The sequence below is a fragment of the Cystoisospora suis genome, assembly GCF_002600585.1.
Source record: "Cystoisospora suis strain Wien I chromosome Unknown contig_1912, whole genome shotgun sequence".
Lineage (NCBI taxonomy): Eukaryota > Apicomplexa > Conoidasida > Eucoccidiorida > Sarcocystidae > Cystoisospora > Cystoisospora suis.
The window spans coordinates 1-13,550 of record NW_027154712.1 but is presented as its reverse complement, the minus strand read 5'-3'; the positions used below and the strand labels follow the sequence as shown (position 1 = coordinate 13,550).

The window sequence follows — 13,550 nt, the reverse complement described above, 5'->3', positions numbered from 1 at the left end:
ACTGTTCAAGATGGCGCCGTCCTCACGCTCCTCCTCCTCCTTCCTTAGGTCTTTTGTCTTCTTCTTCTAGTGCTACGGGTTTGCCTCATCGTGCGACCTTCGCTTCTTCTGCAAATGCTAGCCAAGGTGTCAGTACACCTGGAGGGGGAGGGGGGGGCCTGGTAAGATAGAGAAGAAGAGTTGAGGAGGAGGAGGAGAAGATGTGTGTAGAGGAGCTGTTGAAAGAGGGTCTTTGATTGAAAGGCAAGGGGGGGGATGAGAAGAATTAGGATGAGACGATGGCGATGCTCTCTTTGCCTACTCTCTCTCTCTCTCTTGCTCTGGCGGCATTCTTTATATTACCTTTTCTTACACATCGAGACAGACAGAGAGAGAGAGATCTTCTCATAGACCGTCTGTGTCTCTCACATCTGCATGATGAGACCGCTCTCTTTCTTCACATAAGAGATCTGTTTCTCTATCTAAATGTAGATGAATGGGGGAGTTCTTTCATTCTTTCTTTCTTTCTTTTCCACCTCCATTCTCTATTATGAGAGGTGCCGCTTTGTCAGTCATCTCTACGGTGGCCCTTCTCGAGTCTTCTTCTACAAGAGTTGGGAGATGTCTTCATGACTCCATTCAGCGACTTCTCTCTCATTCAGTCACCTTCCCTATTCATTCTGTATAGCTATAGACATCTCTATATGGGGATTCAGAGAGGGAAATATGATACAGGCCGATTGAGTCTATACATCTATCTATATCTCTCTATGTGTGTGTTGACTTGCCCCCCTTTATAAAGTGACTCTAATCGTAGGAGAAGAAGAAGAAGGAGGATGATGAGGGCGGGTCTTTTTCGTGCGTCTGCTGTAGGCCAAGAAGGCATCCTCTCGAGCAGTTCGAGATATCTACAATAGTGTAGAGACACTACCTGTCTTCTTTCATCCTCTCGTCTTCTTTTTTGTCATCCCTCTGTCTTCTTTGTCTTTTTCTTTTCCTTCTTCGTCGGTTGTCTATCTATAGTCTATATTTATTTAGTCTGTCTATCTTCAATCTATCTATCTATCTAGTGATTGATTTATCTTTCTTTCTTTCTTTAATTCCCTCTCAGGGCCATCATCCTCATCCTCCTCCTCCTCTTCCTATCCCTTTTGGCTTACCTGCACTTCTTGGACGTACGTCCTTCTTTCTCTTTCTTTCTTTCTTTCTCTGTCTCTCTCTCTCTTCGTCTCTCGTGTCTTTGGCTCTACACCATCGGTTTTTCTTTGACTTCTTCTCTCATCTCGTAGATTTCTAGAGAACTCAACACATTGCAACTCGATCTATCAGTCTTTAGTCTCTCTATCTCTAAGGTCTATCTATTCTTTATCTGTCGATCTATATATAAGATCATATATGTATGTATGAATATCTATGTAGATTGGACGTCTCGAGTTACGCGTCCGCCCTTCGCTCTGCTTTAGTCATAGGCACAAGAGCACTCATACACTCCTACACTACACATACATACACATACCTAGAGAGAGAGAGGCTGATGATGCATGCATATATACATATATATGTATATATATGTTCATATGGATCTATCTCTCTCTCTATATGTATATCAATATAGTTGTATATCGGTATACATATGTGAAGTATGAGAGAGAGAAGGAGAGGCGGCAGGAGACAGGGGGGAAGAGGTGCAGTACAGGAGACAAGGCACAAGAGCGAGAACTCCATACATCTTATCCTTATGGGGATCTCTATCTATCTATCTATAATAGATAGACCACCTGTCTCATGTATTACGCTTTTCCTGATCTCCTAGATAGACGGGGGATTCTCTTTTTCTCCATCTATCTTTCTTCATCCATCTCTCTATCTATCTTTATCCATCTATCTCTCTATCTATCTGTAATGTATCTCTCTATGTCTCTGTAATCCATCTTTATTTACCTGTTAATCTATTTGTATCTTACCGATGTGTTCCTATTCTTTAAGGCCCAGGAGGAGGGTTTGGTTTGCCACCTTCAGCAGGTGGAGTAGGGGGTCTCCCTCCGTCGAATTCTCCTCCCCCTCATGCTTTTCTTTCTTCTTCCTCCTCCTCTTCATCTTCTACTTCTGCGACTTTCTTCTCTGCAAATCCTTCTACTACGAATCAACATCATCTTCATCTTTCTCATGCTTCTCCGCCTACGACTGCCGCGGGGGTTTCTTCTGCCTCTTCAACAGGAGCAGGGGGAGTGATGCCTCAGTTCCCACCGGGTGTACATACACCTCAACTTAGCTCTCATAATCCTATCATGATGATGAGAGGCCCAGGGGGACACATGGCATACCTAGGAGGAGGAGGAGGACAGAAGATGGGAGGCGGTCATACGACTACTACTAGTAGTAGTATTGGTAGTAGTAGTAGTAGTTTATCTGAAAATGACTCTTCTTCCTCTTCTTCAACACAAGGAGGGGGGGGGTCTGTAAGGAGCGCGACAGTGTATATAGGCAATATCAATCGCTTTGTAGATAACGACTTCATGCGAATTCTATTAGGAGTAAGTCCCCACATATACATACGTAGACTTCTTCACCTAGACATACATATCTCTATCTCTATCTTTGCCTTCGATCTATGTATCTATCTATCCTTAATCTATGGATTCATCTATGTATTTGTCTCGCATCTATTTCCAGTCTATCTTGACCTATCTATCGATCTCTCTCTTCTTTATTTAGTCAAGAAGAGTGTACTCGTGTGTTTTATCTTGTGCTTCTTATCGCTCTCTTTCGTAGCAAGGAAGGGTGACGTAGATGAGATTTTTCTTTCCCCCGTCTTTCTACTCCGTAAGACATCGTAGTAGTAGTAGTAGGAGTAGATTCCGAACTACGACTACTACTAGGCTGTCTTCACGTGATAACGTTGTAATGGCCAAGCTTTTCGATAAAGAAGAAGAAGAAATGGAGGGGGAGGAAAGACAGTTTTACCTCATACATCATTCCTATGATATTTATCGTCATAGTCACGGGCCCTCTTCAGTCTCTACCTCGCTGTACAGATCTTTATACATATCTACGTACGGGTGTATGTCTTGATATTGTTTCTATAGATATAAATGTCAGAGATGGATATGTATACCTGTCTCTTCTTTCCTTCATCTTCATCTTCTTCTTATTCTCTTCTTCTTCTTTTAACTTGTGTATGTATTGGGGGTATTCAGGAGTGTGGGAAGGTCCTTCGGTGGAATCGACAGTCTGACCCAACCACAGGGCAGCTGGCGGCCTTCGGGTTCTGTGAATTTCAAGACGCAGGAGGAGCCTTGAATGCAATTACAGTCCTATCCAATGTCGTTATCGGAGGAAAAGCTCTCAAGGTATCTTGGGGTGTATATACACCGGAAGAAGAACGGAAGGAGAAGGAAATGCTCTCGGATGTGTATGGTGTAGTGTATGGACACTTGGAGGACAGGGGGAGGAAGGAGCTCGGGTTTCGGTCGATTCTGCTTGCATGCGTTTACAAATCTATATTTAGGGATATAGGTTGATAGGACATCTCATTACTTCACTGCGATGGAATGTCTACCGCGTCTTGGAGACAGAGACACATGTGTACATACGCCTGGAGAGAATGATCTGCATGCGTTCTTCTGTCTGTTGAAGAAGTAGAGGTGTCTGTAGATGTGTGTGTGTTTGAGTGGCGACCGCGCCCGGACGATCTGCGAGCAAGAAGAAAGAAAGAAAGAAAAAGACTCTCTTTTCTTTTCTTAGAATAGATGGAGAAGAGAGAGAGACGAAGAAGAAGGAGAAGAGAATGGAGAAAGAAGGTTTCATGAGACACATGAAACATTCATCACACACGCTATCTATCGATGGTAGCGACTTCGAGAAACATCCTTCGTCTTCTTCTTTTCTTTCTTTCATTCTTTGTCGTGTAGCTTTCTTTCTTTGTCTTTCTCTCAAGCTTTCTTTCTTTGTCTTTCTCTCAAGCTTTCTTTCTTTGTTCGTGTATATGTGTAGGTGAACTGCAATGAGAAGGTCAGAGCGGAGATGAATCGTGTACGCGAGGATCGCATTCTCTCTACTATGCATACCGTAAGTAATCGAACACACCAGATACTACTACTACTACAACACCTAAAGAAAAAAGAATGCCTCTGTCTCTCTTTCTCTCTTTCTTTCTCTCTCATCATTATTCAATCATGGAGACAGGAGCACTTCTTCTACTCCCGTCCACTCTTTCTTTCACTCATGCGCACCCTCTCAAGCTGTTGAGCTGTATGTACACCTGCATACACGGCTATACACAATATACGCCTGTATCTCTATGTACACATGTGCCATATATATGCCTCTGTGTGCCATGTATATATAGTTACGTCTATTGATAAATGTCTATATACGTATGCATACCTGCCTATATGACGTCAGTGTGTATACGCCGTATGTAGGGTGGATAGGAATGTCTTTGATCAAACCTGTAGTAGAGATCAAGAATACTTTACCCATCCCCTCATTCAACTGTACCTACAGATACACCTGTATACATACTTATATATATATATATCTCTCTCTCTATATATATGTCTATATGTGTGCTGTAACGACGAGTGTGAATGACTTTGTTGTGTATTGTCTTCGCTGTATGTGCGAATGTGTACATGTATGCCTGTGTGTCTCTGTGTATGAATGTGCATGTCTATGTATGAATATAGATGCCTATGTATGAATATAGATGCCTATGTATGAATATAGATGTCTATGTATGAATATAGATGTCTATGTATGAATATATAGATGTCTATGTATGTATCTTGTTTGTATTGCAGTTTCGTCAGAAGTCTCGGGAGCAGATCGAAGCGGAAATAACGGAAGATGAAGAAAGATTAAAAAATACGGTCCTCGAAATCGTCAAGAAGAAGGAATCTTTCATCCCTGTAAGACCAACGAAACATGACAAGATGAACAAGAAAGAAAGAAAGAAAGAAGAAAGGACATTGTCGTCATCTCTCTCTTTCTTTGCACGTGTGTTTCTCCTTCTGCTTCTCTTGTGTCTTCTTCTCTTACCTCCTTACAGTTTGCTTCAGAGAGATGCAGGGAGCAACGTACAAGAGGTTCACAGTGTCTTTCCCTCGTGGTCCATTCATACATCTATGCACCTACCCCCCGTACACATGGCTGCATAATAGCTCTACTTCAATATGTCTATACATGTGCATGTATACTTTCCCTTCGTAACTACTTTCACTCTCTCTTTCTTTCTTTTACTCTTTCGTCGATGCATGGTAATGAATGACTTTTCTTCTTCTTCGTCTTTCTGTCTCCGTGGCGAAGACAGAGGAGTTATGCTGTCTCATTCTTCTATGATGAAAGATAGACGAAGAGCGATCAGAAGAAGAGGAAAAGAAAACTAGAGATGAGGAAGGAGAAGAGAAGTGGCGAGAAGAGAAACAGTCGATCTTTGTCATTTCTCAGAAAAGAACTTTCATTCAGTCTTTCTTTGTTCATCTGTCCGTGTACCTCGTGTGTATAGACACCTGAAAGTATTTCTTTTCTTTTCTTGTCTTTGTGTGGCTGTAGCCCGATGACGGAGGAGAAGGGGGTGAGACAGAATCCTCTTCTTCGTCTTCTTCTTCTTCTTCGTCAAAAATAGATGAAACCCAGAAGGATACTAAACACTCTTCTTCTTCTTCATCTTCATCCTCTAAAGACTCTTCCTCTTCTTCCTCCTCTTCTAAAGACTCGTCTTCTTCTTCTAAAGAATCTTCTTCTTCTTCAAGGAAATCTTCTTCTTCTTCCTCTTCGTCTGATCATTCGCATCGACACAATCGACGGCCCTCCTCAGTATCGAGGTATTCAGCTAGCTAGCTACCCACAACACATACCTATACACTCACACACATACAGACATATACATACATAGACATACATGCATACAGATATATATATATAGGCTTCTTCGGTTATGTTGGTAAGAGAGAGTTAGGTTCTTCCTCGTGTATCTAGACCCACCGTCCGCGAACTCTCTAGGTGTGTATAAAAGTCATGCATCTGTATGAAGAGGTAATCTGCATGACTGGATGACTAAGGATCTCTATCTATCTCTTTATCTATCTTCAGTATATCTTTATCTATCTATCTTTAATCTATCTTTAATCTATCTATCTATCTATCCATCGGCTGTTCATCTGCATGTGTGGTGTGTTCTTGTTTAGAAATGGCGATATTTCAGAATCTCCTTCTTCTTCCTCCTCTTCTTCTTCAAGTAGTGGTAGTAGTAGTAGTAGCCGTGGCCATCCCCGGGATCACTCAGATTCTTCTTCTTCGTCTTCACGTTCTTCCCAGAAGTCTTCTTCTTCTTCTTCCTCTTCTTCTTCTTCTTCCTCTTCTTCTTCTTCTTCTGCACCTTTGCCGTCAATCCCTCCTCCTAGGGCTCCTTCTTCTTCTTCTTCAGGCGGTCATAGGGGAGAAGTCGATCCTTCCTCGGCGGCGGTGATCGCTGCGGGAGGCATCGGCACCTTCGCCGGTTTGAATGCGCTTAAACAAATCAATCCTGAACTCGCCGCAGCCGCCTCGGAATGCTCCGTCTATAGGATCGGGCCTGACGGGGTGGATAGAAGAAGGTAACTAAAGAGAGACATCTCAAACAAGAGAAAGAAACAGGGAGAATCGTGGAGAGATAGAAAGATAGAAAGACAGGAGAGAATGAAAGATAAGAGAGAAAAAGAAAAGAAAGAAAGAAGGGGAAGAAGAGAAAGTTAGAGAGGCGAAATAAGAGAGATAGAGAGATAGACAGATAGATTCTCATGTACTTCGGGTGTAGATACACCTTGGCAGGGGAGAAGGAATAGGGGGAAGTTTCTCTCTCTCTCTTGATCAAGAGTTATATAGAAATGGATCTTTATAAGTATTTCTGTATCTTCTTCCTATCTTCTTTACTTTCCGATCAGAAGCATCCAGGGCTTCTAATCATAATCCATTCTCCACTGCTTTTCTCTCTTGTATACTTTCTTTCTTCGTGTCTCTCCCTTTCTTTCTTTCCTTCCTTCCTTCTCTGTCGATTTCTCTCTCTTTCTCTACCGTATCTTTCTGTCTCCCAGTGTAAACAAGAGGTTTGTGGCTTTCCTTTCTCTCGGCTTCTATCTCTTCTAGTCTTCTAGGTAGGAGTGGCTGTAGTAGTAGTAGTAGGTGGAGTTGTATTCAATTTGATAGTCGTTCAAGTGGTTCGGCTGCTTCTTCACTCGAGTTTTCTCCCTAGTCACTTCACACACAAGGCCAGGCATCTCCTTCTCTCCGTTCTTCTTTTTATCATCCTCTCACGCCTCCTATACATATACATATATATATATGATACATATATATATATATATATATATGTATCATACATATATATTCGGATAGATCTGACAAGTGTGTAGGTCTAGCTAGTAGTATATCTTCGTATGTAGGTGTATGTCTATGGGTATGAAGAGAGTGTATGCTGGCTGTGCGTGTGCGATGCAGATACATCTCGGAGGACTATCGGCCAAGTCGACGAGAGCTTGAGAGACTCCATAATTTAGAAAGAAGAGACGCAGAATTCGAAAGGTAAGCACAAGCACCATATCAATTCCTTCTTATTTCTTTCTTTGCTATCTCTTTCTTTCTTTCTTTCTTCGTCTTGGGTTAAAGACAAGGTATGTGCGCCGATAAAAAAGTCTGTGTTTCGGGATTTTCTTTCTCTCCTATTTCTTTCTTTCTGTCTTGACGCAATGGAGTGAAAAAGAAGAAGAAGAGCTTCTCGCTGAGAATTCAAGCAACAGGGAGAGAGAGAGAGGAGTCGAGAAGAAGTAGAGAGAGAAAGAAAAGAGGAGAAAAGCTTTTGAGAAGTGTGCATGTGTGTGAGGAAGAGACATGATGAGAAGCAAGCAGAGTCCATTCTAGAGATCTCAGGAGTCTTCTGTGCTACCGCTGATTTGACGTGTACATACACCGCGTGGATATCTTTTCAGTTTCCTTGGATGATAGATGAAGAAATAATTTCTTGCTTCTCGTCTTCTCTACGAATCTTTCTCGAATCCGCCTCTCTCTGTCTCTACGTATGTGGAGGTCTCTTTAATCTATTTTTGAGCTATCTATCTCTCTCCAATTAATCAATATGTCTGTCTGTCTACCTATGTCTATCTGTATCTCATTACCTATCTATCTTCATTCTATCTTTCTTTAATCTAGCTAGCTATAGTTCTGTCGTCTTCTCCGTTCCTCACTCATTCTTTTACTGTCTATATGCAGGTGGATCTATATCTGTGCATTTATCGTGTGTCTATGTAAGTGTACCGATCTATCTAGATAGATGTGTATGTATTGATAAGGTGTCTTTGTGCTTGTGGAAGTAGATGAAGAAGAGAAATCTTGTCTACAAGCGACTTCACACTCCACACCCTTTTCTTCTTTCTTTCTTTCCTCGGAGAATCTTTCTCTTGGTCAGTTGGATGGGCTCGAAGTATAGAGATATCTTCATAGACACACAGCGTTGTCTTTCTTTCTTTCTTTCATTCTCAAGTTCTACTTTTCTTTCATTCCTTCTTTCTCGCTCTCTTTTTTTTCTTCACTTGTCTGCTTTTTTTTCTTATCTTTTCTTTTGGTCTCATTCTGCATGCAGAGAATATCAAAGACGAGCAGCGGAATGGTCGAAAGAGGAGCCTCGATTCGAGGAAGAAAGAGAAAAGTAAACTATCTCTCTCTCTCTATCTCTATCTCTCTCTCTGTCTCTCTCTCTCTCTCTTTCCGGTGTATAGACACACCACATGCTGGGCTTAAAGAACTACTGCATACATCTAGAGACACACTGTCTGTCTACATATATACAGAAATTGAGACAGAGTCAAGAGAAAGTTTCTATCTATCTTGAATCCTTCCTTATTCCCCCCCATCTGTAGGGAGGGAATTGAGTGGCTTTGCATCTTTCTTTTTGTTTCGTTCTTTCTCCATTCCTTCACGGTCTTATCTTCAGCCTGCAGGCTTGACACGTGGGTAGAGATCACGAAAGCTTTTTCTTTCTCAGCTCTTGCTTTCTCATTTAATTTAGAAAAGACAGACATAGACATCTTCCCTTCTTCTTTTTATCGAGCAAGAGGGCAAGAAGCTTTTCTTCCTTTTTTTCTTTCGGTGGAAATCTGAGGAAAGTCAAACCACCCGCACGAGTGCTCCTACAGACATATGCAGACATACATACATACATACATATACATATATACATATATATATATGTATATACGATTTCATGGTTAATACATATTCATGTATACACATGTGTGGGGGCTATTCATGTGTAGATACATACAGAAGTATGTAGGTAGATAGATACAGATGGGCCTTCGTACCAAATCGATGTATAGAGCCTTATGCAAATATATATCTGTCTGCTTCAGACATGCATATGTATATCCATGTATATGAACGTACATATATGTATACATACACATGTACAGGTCTCATGTATGAAGTAAGTGTAGGAGGAGTTGTCTCTTGTGGTGGAAGTGTGGCTAGAAAGATACCGATCCGTTTCAAGATCTCCTCTACTATCCTTTTCTCTCTTCTTTCTCTTCTTCTGTCTCTCCTCTCTCTTCTCTCTCTTTCTGTGCATATATCCTTCTCTCTTTCAATAGATAGAGAACTAGACAGATGATAGGTGTCTGAGTATGTTGGCGCATATGTCTGTGTATGTATGACGGATGATACGATGGGAAGGATGCATAAGTGTGTGGTTCGATTTCTATCTTTCTTCGTTGGTGTTCTTTTTCGTAACAAAGCGAGGAGGAGAGAAAGAGATTTAGATGAATCTTCTCTTCCCTTCTAGTAGTAGGAGGCACCCCGATAGAACATTCCCTCGAGTAGATTCTCTCTCTCTCTGTTGGCTTCTCCTTTCAGGGGGAGAAATGACTGTCTTCATCTTCGGGCAGTCTCTTCCTAGTGACGTAGGTATACTACCATCCTTACTACTCATGCAAAGAGATAGATCTCTTCTTCTTCTCTCTTATGTATGTCCCTCCCCCCCCCGCTACCTTGCTTTCTATCATACTTTACATCTCCCTAAAGTTCTCTTTACCTTTCTCGATGAGATCTTGTCGTGTGCCTCGAGAGAGCAGATCATCTTTCTTCTCCCTCCTTTTCTTCTCCCTCTTCTTTCTTCTTCTTTTCCTCTTTCTCGCAACACTCAAGAAGAGACAAGCAGATGTATCAAACGAGGCGAGAAGTTATGAAGCAAGGTCTTCTCTCCTCTTTCTTTCTTTCCCTGGTCTCTTTCTCCCTCTCTGTATCTCTGCTTTCTCTGTTTGCTGTCTCTTCTTCTTCTTCTCTTTCTCTTTGTGTAGATTCTCGATCTTCTTGAACCCTCCGTCATCTTTGACTCTTCTGATGCGGATTGGTTGACATCGTTAGGAGGGTCCAGACATTATCTCTACTCCATTCATTCTTCTCGTTCTTTCCTTTTCATTCCTACCGTGAGTGCGGGCTTGTATCTTCTTCTGCTTCGTTATTTGTCTCATCAATATGAGGAAGTTTGCCGGCTCGCTGTAGATGCGATTTGTTTCTCTGCTGACCTCCAAGCGTCAAGCGAAGAAGAACAGATTTGGCAACTTCTTCTCACAACGTTTCATCGACACCGAGATCTCCATCCTGATGCGCATGCATGCCGTATCCGTATATGGCTAGCTGCCTATAGACAAGGACTAGCTGGCATACCCGGAGGAGGAGGAGGAGGGTCGTCTACAGGGAGAGAAAGAAGAGGATTAGGAAAGAATGATGAAGAAGAAGAGGAAGGAGAAGGGTGTTCTTCTACTGACTTGAATTACGATGAAGAAGGAAAAAGATTCAAATCTTCCTATTCTTCTTCTTCTTATTTACGTACCCAAGGGGAGGAAGATGCCCTGAGAAGCAGACATCGAATGATAAGCACTATGAAGGGAGATGCGAAGAAGACTAACAAGAAGAAGAAGAGATTTAAGATGATCGGAAGTAGTAGTAGCACTAGTAGTAGTAGCGGAGGAGCAGAGAATAAGGAAGGACAGCAAGGAGGGGTCTTGATGAGACCAAGAACGAAGAAATCGTCCAAGTGGTTTGATCGCTTCATTAGTCAGAATCTTCTTCTTCATTCTTCAAGGGACGACACAGCGACAACCCCCTCGACTCTCTCAGGGAGTAGTCCTTGGATCCGTGGCCTTGGAAGAAAGAATGAGAGAGATCGAGGAGGTCGATCTTGTTCAAGAAGAAAGGACGACGGGAGATCTTCTCAGCCGATGGCTTTATATGGCTGGAATGTCTTTAAGGATCTCCTCTCATACGTGCGGACATTTCGCTATGTTAGCGCCGGGTGTCGCCTCTCTCCTGAAGAGGAACTTGAACTTCTTCGCTTGTCTCCAGCCCATATACAAAGCCTACCTGATATGACCAATCGACTTATCATTCTCACCTCCATGTTACAAAAACGGTCTTCTTCTTCTTCTCCCCACACTCGGTCATCTTCATCGGGGGTAGACGATCCTCAACGTGAGACGGGTCCGGTGTCTGTACACCCGAATCCTGTAGGGGATAGCTCTCATGATATGAAGGAAAGAGGAGATAGCAAGGAGGGACCTTCTTGTTTCTCGCCATCTGTGAAGGCGACCACAGAGGCTTCTTCTTCTTCTATCATTAAACCAGAGATGGGGCAGCAAGAGGAAAGAAAAGAAGAAGAAGAGAAGAGCAAAGTGACTCTTGTTTCCTCGTTGATCGTCCCATCGATTCCTCATATCGATGACTTCGATTCGGTGGATGTGCGGTCTTATCTCTTAACCCAAGAAGAAAGAAAAGGCGAAGAAGAAGAAGAGGATGAATCGATGCTAACGAATCTTCTTCAGTCATGTACTTCTTTCTTAAGTCATCTTGCGCCATTAAGAAAACCGAGTGAGAAGGATGACGTTCTCCTTCTCTCCGGCCCAGAAGCCCTTGTATACGTTGAGAAGTCTCTCGATCGAGGCATAAATATGTCCGAGTTTCTTCTCTTATACGAGCTTCTTACCAACAACTTCCCTCTACGCGTCCTTCCAGGCGAACCGCCTTATATATGGGGGAAGCTATTGACGCGATATCTCCCTCCCTGGAACTTCAAATCGAAGAAGAATTCCATGATCTCCATCTTAAGACTTCTCATGGCAAATCCTTCTTTAGTGGGGAGTTTTCCCCATCTTCAGGAAAGCGACTATTCAGCGGCTACAAAGAAATCTCGCCTCCCTTCACTTGGAATGGTCTTCCGTACACAGGAGCCTTTCCAGAAGTTCCTTAAAGATATCCATCAAGTGTTTTCTCAGTTGAAACAAGCCGGCAAGCTCTCCTTTCCTCATGTCTATACACCTGGCTTCATCCGACCTATATGCAATTCCCTTCTTATATGGAGAGCTAATACATGGCTCAATCGCGATAGTCTCTCGCTAAGAATACCCGACTATGAATGCCCTCAGAGATACATCCACCCTGTCACTTCACAAAGATATTCTCATGCCCTTCATGTATATACACTTGAACACCAGAAATTCTCTCTTACTTCCTCGTCTCCTCTCTCAGCATCGACGCAATCGTCGATTCAACAGCCACACCAGGGCGCCCCCCCCTCACATCGATTGGCCTCTTCAGAGGCTCGATCGACACATCCGGGAGGGAGAGAAATGTCTATCTCTTCATCTTCCTCGGATGTACAGCTCACCCAAGATCTGATCGAGATCTTTACAACGCAGCCTCTCAAGTTTCTAGAGTTAAGTTCGATTCTTCTCTGGGAAGAAGAAAAGATACCTGGAGAAGAAGATGAAGAGAAGGAAGGGAGAAAAGAAAGAGAAGATTCTTTGCCTTTCTCTCTTGATCACCACCCGGCAGCGAAGACTCCCATAGGAAAAGCAACCTTAGATCGTCTGAGACAAGAGGTCGCCTTATATACGGAGAAGGTAAGTAAGAAGAGATAAAGGGGAGTCATGAACAAGAAGAAGACAAAGAAGAAAGTTCACTTGGGTCTTCTTCTCTCTCTTCTTTTGCAGGGGTTGTCTCGTACATAGACATCTAGACGGTCATTCAAGGGGCTCGTAGGGAGAGAAAGAAAGAGAGAGAGAAGATGTGAAGGGAGATCTGCTGTCTCTCTTATCGCCTCGTGTCTCTCTACACAGGGAGGTAGACGTAGCGCCGTAAATATGTACAGCGGGGAGACCTCCGTTCTCCGTCTGAATATCTATGTGCCTATCTAAATCTCTCTATATATAGACATATGTGTCTCTCTATAGAGGTATGTGTGTAGATACATATTCTCAAGAATGTAACGGAAGTAGTGATAGATAGATCGATAGATTGCCTTGTTTCATTTTTGCCTTATTCCTTTAACTTCTTTCTTCATTTCTTCGGTTTCTCATCTCAGCGTTTGCAATTACTTTTCCACGTATCGTCCCCCTTCTCTCTCTCTCTTTCATTCCTGCGTTCATACCTCTTTCAGTATTGTGTCTTTCGTTTCTTTCTTTCTTTTGCTTTCTCGCCTCTCATCTCCATCTGTCCCCGTTTCTTCTTCTTTCTCCTTTCTTGCTGTTAATAGTAAATCTTCTTTT

The 13,550-nt window shown here is 42.6% G+C and overlaps 1 protein-coding gene across 1 annotated transcript; it reads left to right on the top strand.

Annotated features, from left to right (window-relative positions):
- Window positions 1-38: 38 nt before the first annotated feature.
- On the top strand, window positions 39-12,923 carry CSUI_004164 (ef hand domain-containing protein; the record flags this gene model as incomplete). Its single annotated transcript, XM_068064358.1, has 12 exons — window positions 39-161; window positions 1,091-1,154; window positions 1,966-2,513; window positions 3,177-3,329; window positions 3,973-4,047; window positions 4,782-4,889; window positions 5,533-5,804; window positions 6,168-6,575; window positions 7,456-7,539; window positions 8,594-8,657; window positions 9,870-9,908; window positions 10,305-12,923. Coding segments are annotated over 12 exons (4,557 nt in total), but the record flags the coding sequence as incomplete, so codon positions are not given.
- Between the last annotated feature and the right edge of the window lie 627 nt (window positions 12,924-13,550).